General features: G+C 43.1%; 2 protein-coding genes across 2 annotated transcripts in view; both read left to right on the top strand.

Moving 5' to 3' along the window:
* The first annotated feature begins 522 nt into the window (after positions 1 to 522).
* On the top strand, positions 523 to 2,196 carry LOC138365364 (zonadhesin-like). The gene is made up of 3 exons (XM_069325671.1): positions 523 to 603; positions 705 to 1,049; positions 1,471 to 2,196. Exons 1-3 carry the CDS (start codon positions 523 to 525, stop codon positions 2,194 to 2,196), a joined length of 1,152 nt encoding a protein of 383 aa, XP_069181772.1.
* Positions 2,197 to 2,268: 72 nt separating this feature from the next.
* LOC123749062 (dynein heavy chain-like) overlaps positions 2,269 to 9,862 on the top strand; it is a 71,330-nt gene continuing 63,736 nt past the window's right edge. Inside the window, exon 1 of the mRNA XM_069325670.1 lies at positions 2,269 to 2,288. Coding sequence (XP_069181771.1) covers positions 2,269 to 2,288 — 20 coding nt within the window. The remainder of the gene's footprint in view (positions 2,289 to 9,862) is intronic.

Raw genomic sequence — 9,862 nt, 5'->3', positions numbered from 1 at the left:
CGTGGTGAAATGTTTGAGGCCATGGTTGGCTGGAGGCAGTCTGATTGTGGAGGTTGAACTAGCAAGTCCTTTGGATCCCCGTTTGCGGCAGCAGCGAAGTGTAGCAGACAGCTATGCGAGAACCTGATGTGATCTTAGTGACCAAGTTAAGTCTGCAGTATGTGAGTATTGAATGAAAGACTAACCGGGTGTGGAGCGTTGTAGTAATCATTCCGTATTAGGGACTTAGGCGGAAGTTACGAGTGTGGGTGGTGATCGCGGAGGTCAAGTGGTCTATGGGTATTGGAAGTGTATTGACCTAATAGAGTATGTTAATTAATATAGTATTATTTGTCAGAGTCTATTCTTTGTAATTAAATGACAAAACCCGACGGCCTTTAAATACCTTCCATATGTTCACTCATTGTGTTCCAGTACAAACCTAGTGGTACGCCTCAAGGGTCTGGTGTGTGTAGGAGTACACGGTGGTAGTAACGGTTGCTGAGGCAAGGTGTTATGTGTTGTGTATTCGCTGTGTTCGGAATGAACCGGGGTTCAGCGTCACGACAAAAGCTAGGTAAAGTAACCTTAAAGCTGAGTAAAGTAACCATAAAGCTGGGTAAAGTAACCTAACCATAAAGCTGGGTAAAGTAACAATAAAGCTGGGTAAAGTAACAATAAAGCTGGGTAAAGTAACCATAAAGCTGAGTAAAGTAACCTTAAAGCTGAGTAAAGTAACCATAAAGCTGAGTAAAGTAACCTTAGAGCTGGGTAAAGTAACAATAAAGCTGGGTAAAGTAACCATAAAGCTGGGTAAAGTAACCATAAAGCTGAGTAAAGTAACCTTAAAGCTGAGTAAAGTAACCTTAGAGCTGGGTAAAGTAACAATAAAGCTGGGTAAAGTAACCATAAAGCTGGGTAAAGTAACCATAAAGCTGAGTAAAGTAACCTTAAAGCTGGGTAAAGTAACCATAAAGCTGGGTAAAGTAACCATAAAGCTGGGTAAAGTAACCATAAAGCTGAGTAAAGTAACCTTAAAGCTGGGTAAAGTAACCATAAAGCTGGGTAAAGTAACAATAAAGCTGGGTAAAGTAACCTAACCATAAAGCTGGGTAAAGTAACCATAAAGCTGAGTAAAGTAACCATAAAGCTGGGTAAAGTAACCATAAAGCTGGGTAAAGTAACCATAAAGCTGAGTAAAGTAACCTTAGAGCTGGGTAAAGTAACAATAAAGCTGGGTAAAGTAACCATAAAGCTGAGTAAAGTAACCTTAAAGCTGGGTAAAGTAACCATAAAGCTGGGTAAAGTAACAATAAAGCTGGGCAAAGTAACCTTAAAGCTGAGTAAAGTAACCTTAAAGCTGGGTAAAGTAACCATAAAGCTGGGTAAAGTAACCATAAAGCTGAGTAAAGTAACCTTAAAGCTGGGTAAAGTAACCATAAAGCTGGGTAAAGTAACAATAAAGCTGGGTAAAGTAATCTAACCATAAAGCTGGGTAAAGTAACCATAAAGCTGAGTAAAGTAACCATAAAGCTGAGTAAAGTAACCTTAAAGCTGGGTAAAGTAACCTTAAAGCTGAGTAAAGTAACCTTAAAGCTGGGTAAAGTAACCATAAAGCTGGGTAAAGTAACCATAAAGCTGGGTAAAGTAACCTTAAAGCTGGGTAAAGTAACCATAAAGCTGGGTAAAGTAACAATAAAGCTGGGTAAAGTAACAATAAAGCTGGGTAAAGTAACCTTAAAGCTGGGTAAAGTAACAATAAAGCTGGGTAAAGTAACAATAAAGCTGGGTAAAGTAACCATAAAGCTGGGTAAAGTAACCTTAAAGCTGGGTAAAGTAACCATAAAGCTGGGTAAAGTAACCATAAAGCTGGGTAAAGTAACCATAAAGCTGAGTAAAGTAACCATAAAGCTGGGTAAAGTAACAATAAAGCTGGGTAAAGTAACCTTAAAGCTGGGTAAAGTAACCTTAAAGCTGGGTAAAGTAACAATAAAGCTGCGTAAAGTAACAATAAAGCTGGGTAAAGTAACAATTAAGATGGGTAAAGTAACCATAAAGCTGGGTAAAGTAACAATAAAGCTGGGTAAAGTAACCATAAAGCTGGGTAAAGTAACCATAAAGCTGGGTAAAGTAACCATAAAGCTGGGTAAAGTACGAACTTTACAAGCATCAGAGGAAGGATTAATCAGACTAGACTTGTCTAACAAACCCATATAGACGGATATCATCACCTCTGTAGGCTTGGTTGGCCAAGATAACGTCTTCTTTTAGATACCTGTATATGGAACCATGCAGGACCTTGTCCCCACGTACGTCACACAAACTCTGGAGTATGCAGCGCCCGCAGGAAGTCTCCATCTCGTCAAACCTGAATCTAAGCCAGATATTCTTGAGCTATGCGACTAGTTGACTAGACAAGTGCTAGAAATAACTGGAATGAATCAAGTGGAAAGATAAAATATATCTAATTTTTACGACTCATTAGGAAGAGATATGGAAGAAATGATTACCAAATAAAGTATCTATATCACAACCCACACTCAACCTTGAGGACATGTTCACTACGTAGAAAGTTTGAGAGTTGGGTTCAAGTCGCTGAAGTTCAACTGTTGTAAGCTACAATTAGGTGAGTACACTTGATGGATGGGGGGGAGGTGGGGGGGAGGTGGGGGGGAGGTGGGGGGGGGAGGTGGGGGGGGAGGTGGGGGGGAGGTGGGGGGGGGAGGGGTGGTTAAGAGTGAGGGGGATGATAATGTTAAGTGCATAAGACTCTTTCCTTCATCTAATTGCACATTTGGGGACACGAGGCAAGAGGCGTGACCATCACCGGTGCTGCTCTGAGGTGGTTGGGTCGTTAACGACCCCTTGAGTGTGGGTGTGTGTGTGTGTGTGTGTGTGTGTGTGGGTTTGGGTGTGTGTGTGTGTGTGTGTGTGTGTGTGTGTGTGTGTGTGTGTGTGTGTGTGTGTGTGTGTGTGTGGGTTTGGGTGTGTGTGTGTGTGTGTGTGTGTGTGTGTGTGTGTGTGTGTGTGTGTGTGTGTGTGTGTGTGTGTGTGTGTGTGTATGTTTGGGTGTGTGTGTGTGTGTGTGTTTGTGTGTGTTTGTGTGTGTGTGTGTGTGTGTGTGTGTGTGTGGGTTTGGGTGTGTGTACTCACCTATATGTACTCACCTATATGTGCTTGCAGGATCGAGCATTGACTCTTGGATCCCGCCTTTCGAGCATCGGTTGTTTACAGCAATGACTCCTGTCCCATTTCCCTATCATACCTGGTTTTAAAATTATGAATAGTATTTGCTTCCACAACCTGTTCCTGAAGTGCATTCCATTTCCCCACTACTCTCACGCTAAAAGAAAACTTCCTTACATCTCTGTGACTCATCTGAGTTTCAAGCTTCCATCCATGTCCTCTCGTTCTGTTACTATTCCGTGTGAACATTTCGTCTATGTCCACTCTGTCAATTCCTCTGAGTATCTTATACGTTCCTATCATGTCCCCCCTCTCCCTTCTTCTTTCTAGTGTCGTAAGGCACAGTTCCCTCAGGCGCTCTTCATACCCCATCCCTCGTAGCTCTGGGACGAGTCTCGTTGCAAACCTCTGAACCTTTTCCAGTTTCATTATATGCTTCTTCAGATGGGGACTCCATGATGAGGCGGCATACTCTAAGACTGGCCTTACGTAGGCAGTGTAAAGCGCCCTAAATGCCTCCTTACTTAGGTTTCTGAATGATGTTCTAACTTTTGCCAGTGTAGTGTGTGTGTGTGTGTGTGTGTGTGTGTGTGTGTGTGTGTGTGTGTGTGTGTGTGTGTGTGTGTGTGTGTATCTGTGTGTGTGTGTGTGTGTGTTTGGGTGTGTGTGTGTGTGTGTGTGTGTGTGTGTGTGTGTGTGTGTGTGTGTGTGTGTATGTTTGGGTGTGTGTGTGTGTGTGTGTTTGTGTGTGTTTGTGTGTGTGTGTGTGTGTGTGTGTGTGGGCTATTACAACCGTTCCCTAATGTGTGGGATGGTAGTGTCAAGGGTCGGCTCTTCTGATCACTAAGTGTCCTGCCCATACATGTGTAACCCGTCATGTGGGTCCTCGTGTCAGTGTCGCGGTATTAATCTTGCGTGTCGCTCCGCATTCCTCTGTGTCTTTCTGCGCTCTTGTGTGTCAATATGTGTTCCTGGTTCGCTGTGTCTCGCGGTAAACCCTTGTATTGTTTACACTAGTGCTTGCGGGGGTTGAGCTCTGGCTCTTTGGTCCCGCCTCTCAACTCTCACTCAACTGATTTTTCTCTCTCTCTCCACAAACACTCCCCCCAGGAAGCAGCCCGTAACAGCTGTCTAACTCACACAGAGATCGAACCCGGACCCTTAGGATTACAAACACCGAGCGCTGTCCACTCAGCCGTCAGTCCACCTCAATATGGGCAAATATTGTTGCTAAAGAATGGGATTCTGGTGTTCTAGGTTAGGCCAATACAAACCTAAAAGGAATTGAAACTGCAGAATTAAAATGCCGTAAAGAGAATAGATGAAACTATGAGAGAAAATAAGAATGAAGATGTACAATTGCTCATTAAATGATGTTACACAATTATTTATTTCCTTTAACAGAAGAGGACAGAAGAAAATGTATATATGCTGGTTAGCATTGTAAATGTGTGGCCACGTCTGTGGTAGAAAAAAAAAATATTTCCTTTTTTACAATTCAAGGATCGTACGATTGTGAAATTATAAGTTTGAAACTGTATAAAAAAGGTAATTTTGATTACTTATGCTCCATGTGAATGCAGAAGTAAGATTAATAATAAATGTATTTCTTGGGGTATCGGTATATTTATATATATAATATCTTGGGTATATTTCTAAACCACACATAAGAAATTGAAGAAATGATGACGTTTTGGTCCGTCTTGGACCAATAACAGATCGTGGATATTTAGTTTTGTCTCTGTGATTACTATAATATAAAGAAGTTCTATGTTGTGATGGTCGATTTAAACAGTGAATTCGTAAATAGCCTGAGACAACCATAATTGGGATAAATGGTTCCAGCAATAACTGATAATAACTGCAGACGTAGGTTGTGCAGAGAAAAATACATATTGTTAATATATATTTAAAGTTTATGCATAAATAAAAGACTGCATGTTGACCAATCCACACACTAGAAAATGAAGGGACGACGACGTTTCGGTCCGTCCTGGACCATTCTCAAGTCGATTCGACTTGAGAATGGTCCAGGACGGACCGAAACGTCGTCGTCCCTTCATTTTCTAGTTTTTTTTTTATTATTATTTTATACCTCTGACGTGGCCAGACATTTACAATGCTAACCAGCATATATACATTTTCTTCTGTCCTCCATGGACAGGGTTAGAGATGTGTTAAACAAGGGTTTATTGAACACTCAACCACTGAAGGTGATTCGGTGTTTTTAAAAGGCTGATTGGTCAACATACTTCAGCCACGTTATTGTGACTCATCGCCTGCCAAAGACTGCAAGGCTCGTGATGATTGATGGAAGAAGAGAACAAGAGGCAGGTGATAGCCAACTTATCGGTAGCAAATTGTTATATCAGGGAGGATATATTTAGCACGATAATGCAGGTGAATGATAAGTGAATGATGGTTTGAACATGAGATGAACAAATAAACACCAGAAGCTTATTGGAAAAAAAGTTGAGGGCAGGATTGATTAAGTCTCTTCACGGATCGAGTCCCGACTGATCTCCAGTTGAATTATGGGAATGTTTTGTCTCAAATGTATATAATCATATATCGATTGAACTACGGGCTCGCCATAGCCCGTGCTACTTGGAGCTTTTTGTTCTAGTAGCGAATCTTAAACAACAACAACATATCGATTGAAATTGGGATTAGAGCGCCTATTACCGCCCTCTTTCACATACGCTGCGAATCAAAGCCCAATCTTAAGAGTTTGTCGTCGGATCTGCCGGTAAATTATATTTCTGCTTAGAAATAACCGCATCTTTTTCCTCCGCCAATTCGACATTGTTTTATCCGATCTTAGACTCGTTTCACTCGACTCCCTAATACACTTATCCGGATATTCGTGGTGAGAACCTGTTGGGCTTGTTATGGACTCAAGACGCCAGAGGAGGAGCCTGAACACTTGCCTGAACGCTTCCGTACGATGCTTCATCAACGTCAGTGTCGGTACTTAATCTTAGTTACAGACTCTACCACCAGCAGCAGCTGGCGCGGGTATTTTATAAAAGTTTGAGCCATCTGTGATGTCATGCAACATGCATGTTTGGCGTCAGGAGTTTCACTAGACCAGGTGATCACACATACGGCACGCAAATTGTGATTGTGGGCCACAGCAACGCGTGGCCGGGGACAGCTAGTTTATAATATAATCGTTAAATGCAAACTACCGATAAAGTTGCGGCTACAAGAGATAGTTCATCTCCACCCAGCACCTGGCTCTGAGATCAGGGATGCTGCCAGAGTATCTCTCCACCAACCACCTGACGGCTGAGTGGACAGCGCTGGGGATTCGTAGTCCTGAAGTTCCGGGTTTGATCCCCGGTGGAGGCGGAAACAAATGGGTAGAGTTTCTTTCACCTCTGATGCACCTGTTCCCTTAGCAGTAAACAGGTACCTGGGATTTAGACAGCTGCTACGGGCTGCTTCCTGTGGGGTGGGGGGTGGGGGGGGTAACTAAAAGGAGGCCTGGTCGAGGACCGGGCCGCAGGGACGCTAAGCCCCGAAATCATCTCAAGATAACCTCATGATAACCTGGAATCTACATTCAGCGTAAAACTGCAATTATTAGTCTGTGGATAAAAATCAGTTTGATTGAAGTTTTGCGAACGAATAAGAATCATATAAAAAAAACATTTAGGTTGCTTTTGTTTATGTTTCCTTTTGACGCCCATTACAAAAAAGTGATTCCTGAGGCAGCTTTTATGGAGCAGCTCATGTGGGAGGCGAACGGAAATCCTCCAGTCAATCCCAGAGGCGCGTTTCCATGCAAATCATTGCCCACTAAGGCATAAAAGTCTTCATAAATTATATCACCGAGACACTAAAGTTTAGTATCATCTATCGGGCGACCTTAACAAGCTTTTGATTCTTAAGAAACAAAAGCTTTACGGTAGAGCGACGGTCTCGCTTCATGCAGGTCGGGGTTCAATCCCCGACCGTCCCACAAGTGGTTAGGCACCATTCCTTTCCTCCGTCCCATCCCAATTATCCTGATCCCCTTCCCAGTGCTATATAGTCGTAATGGCTTGCTGCTTTCCCCTTGATAGTTCCTTTCCCTTAATTGTTAATATCAACTCAATAACATATTTACCTTAATTCTCGATAGATTGATCAATTTAAATTGATGTATCAATTATCGATTAATATACTAGGTGTAGAGAATCTTATCTTGAGGTTATTTTGAGATGATTTCGGGGCTTTTTAGTGTCCCCGCGGCCCGGTCCTCGACCAGGCCTCCACCCCCAGGAAGCAGCCCAGTGACAGCTGACTAACACCCAGGTACCTATTTTACTGCTAGGTAACAGGGGGCATAGGGTGAAAGAAACTCTGCCCATTGTTTCTCGCCGGCGCCTGGGATCGAACCCAGGACCACAGGATCACAAGTGCAGCGTGCTGTCCGCTCGGCCGACCGGCTCCTCCCCGGCTCGACCCGTTTGAGTATTATCGCCACGTTTGACATGATAGAAGACTCGATAGATAGTTATTATGCTTTCACAGCGTCTTGCATGATCGGAGTTCAATACCCGAGCTTCCTTGTGGATGTAATGTTTGTAGTGTGTCGCTATGCAGCAAGTCTTCTCGAATTGCCGCAACGGACAGAAAATGGTGTACTAAACACCCGAACCTAACCTAACCTAACCTAGTGACCCAAACATAGAAAAGGCAAATGTTTGTGAGTCGCTTTGGTTTATAGTACATCATATTTTGTCCGTTGGAGATTTTGACGTCACAATTTGATGTATTACCGGAGAGGAGAGGTTGGTGTGAGTGAAGGAGCCACAGGGGGTAGTTAGGTAATTAGCAGAAGATCAATTACGTTGTGGAGGATGCTTGGGGAACGTCCATGTGTGTGTGTGTGTGTGTGTGTGTGTGTGTGTGTGTGTGTGTGTGTGTGTGTGTGTGTGTGTGTGTGTGTGTGTGTGTGTGTGTGTGTGTGTGTGTGTGTGTGTGTGTGTGTGTGTGTGTGTGTGTATGTGTGTGTGTGTGTGTGTGTGTGTGTGTGTGTGTGTGTGTGTGTGTATGTGTGTGTGTGTGTGTGTGTGTGTGTGTGTGTGTGTGTGTGTGTGTGTGTGTGTGTGTGTGTGTGTGTGTGTGTGTGTGTGTGTGTGTGTGTGTGTGTGTGTGTGTGTGTGTGTGTGTGTGTGTGTGTGTGTGTGTGTGTGTGCGTGTGTGTGTATGTACTCACCTAGATATGCTTGCAGATTAAAGCTAGGCTCCTAGCCCAGCCTTCTGAAATTCGTAGATTAATTCAATGAACCATTTCTCAAACTCCTATATTACTGATATTTAAAAGTTAGCATCGAGTTAGCCTCAACATCTACGAGAAACATACTCCATCTATTGGCAGTTCTAATATGGACCAAGTTCCTGGTGGCATCTCTGTGGCTGAGTATAATAGGATTCTAACCTTTTCTTATTCCATTTATTCATTCCTGAAGGGGAAATATTCATTCAGTATAGAATGAATGTGGTTTCCCTTCATTCTATACTCGTCTTCTCACATCCTGGCACTTGGCTGGGTTAAATTCTAGAGGCCACTCTTCAGACCACTTCACGTGTGTTCAAATTCGTTTGCAAGGATAGAAAATTTATCTTATTTATTATCATAATTTATATAATGACTGTTCTCATTAGTTTTTATGAAGGATTCAGTTTCATCTGTCAAGTCGTTGACATGTACTGACAGCAAGAGTGGAACATACCTGACCCCTTGTGGTACTCCATTCATAGCCCCTTCCCAGGCTGATATCTCTGCTCTCACTGTTACACTTTGAAGGTGATGGAGAAGATCGTGAGAAAAAACCTAGTAACACATCTGGAGAGAAGAGACTTCGTGACAACCCATCAACATGGGTTCAGGGAGGGTAAATCTTGCCTTACAGGATTAATAGAATTCTACGATCAGGTGAAAAAGATTAAGCAAGAAAGAGAAGGATGGGCGGACTGCATTTTTTTGGACTGTCGGAAAGCCTTTGACACAGTACCCCATAAGAGGCTGATGCATAAGCTGGAGAAACAGGCAGGAGTAACTGGTAGGGCGCTCCAGTGGATAAGGGAGTACCTAAGCAATAAGAAGCAGAGAGTTACAGTGAGGGGTGAGACCTCCGATTGGCGTGAAGTCACCAGTGGAGTCCCACAGGGCTCTGTACTCGGACCTTTCCTGTTTCTGATATACATAAATGATCTCTCAGAGGGTATAGACTCATTCCTCTCAATGTTTGCTGACGACGCCAAAATTATGAGAAGGATTAAGACAGAGGAGGACAGCTTGAGGCTTCAAGAAGACCTGGACTAGCTGCCGGAATGGTCGAACAAATGGTTGTTAGAGTTTAACCCAATCAAATGTAATGTAATGAAGACAGGTGCAGGGAGAAGGAGACCAGATACAAAGTATCATTTGAGAAAAGAAATACTTCAAGAGTCAGAGAGAGAGAAAGACCTGGGGATTGATATCACGCCAGACCTGTCCCCTGAAGCCCATATCATGAGGATAACATCAGCGGCATATGCCACGTTGGCTAACATAAGAACGGCCTTTAGAAGCTTGTGTTAGGACTCTTTCAGAACTTTGTATACCACATATGTCAGACTAATCCTGGAGTATGCGGCTCCAGCATGGAGTCCATATCTAGTCAAGCATAAGACTAAAATGGAAAAGGTTCAAAAGTTTGCC

Source organism: Procambarus clarkii, chromosome 16 (genome assembly GCF_040958095.1).
Source record: "Procambarus clarkii isolate CNS0578487 chromosome 16, FALCON_Pclarkii_2.0, whole genome shotgun sequence".
In the NCBI taxonomy this organism is placed as follows: domain Eukaryota; kingdom Metazoa; phylum Arthropoda; class Malacostraca; order Decapoda; family Cambaridae; genus Procambarus; species Procambarus clarkii.
The sequence above is the reverse complement of the archived record's forward strand: the minus strand, read 5'-3'. Positions and strand labels throughout refer to the sequence as shown.

Excerpts from the sequence above, each read along its gene's own strand:
- LOC138365364 (XM_069325671.1), top strand. The coding sequence starts at position 523 with ATGAACCGGGGTTCAGCGTCACGACAAAAGCTAGGTAAAGTAACCTTA. Across the intron at positions 604-704 it reads TAACCATAAAGCTGGGTAAA|CTGAGTAAAGTAACCATAAA; the intron begins GTAACCTAACCA and ends GTAACCTTAAAG. Across the intron at positions 1,050-1,470 it reads TAACCATAAAGCTGGGTAAA|CTGGGTAAAGTAACCATAAA; the intron begins GTAACAATAAAG and ends CTAACCATAAAG.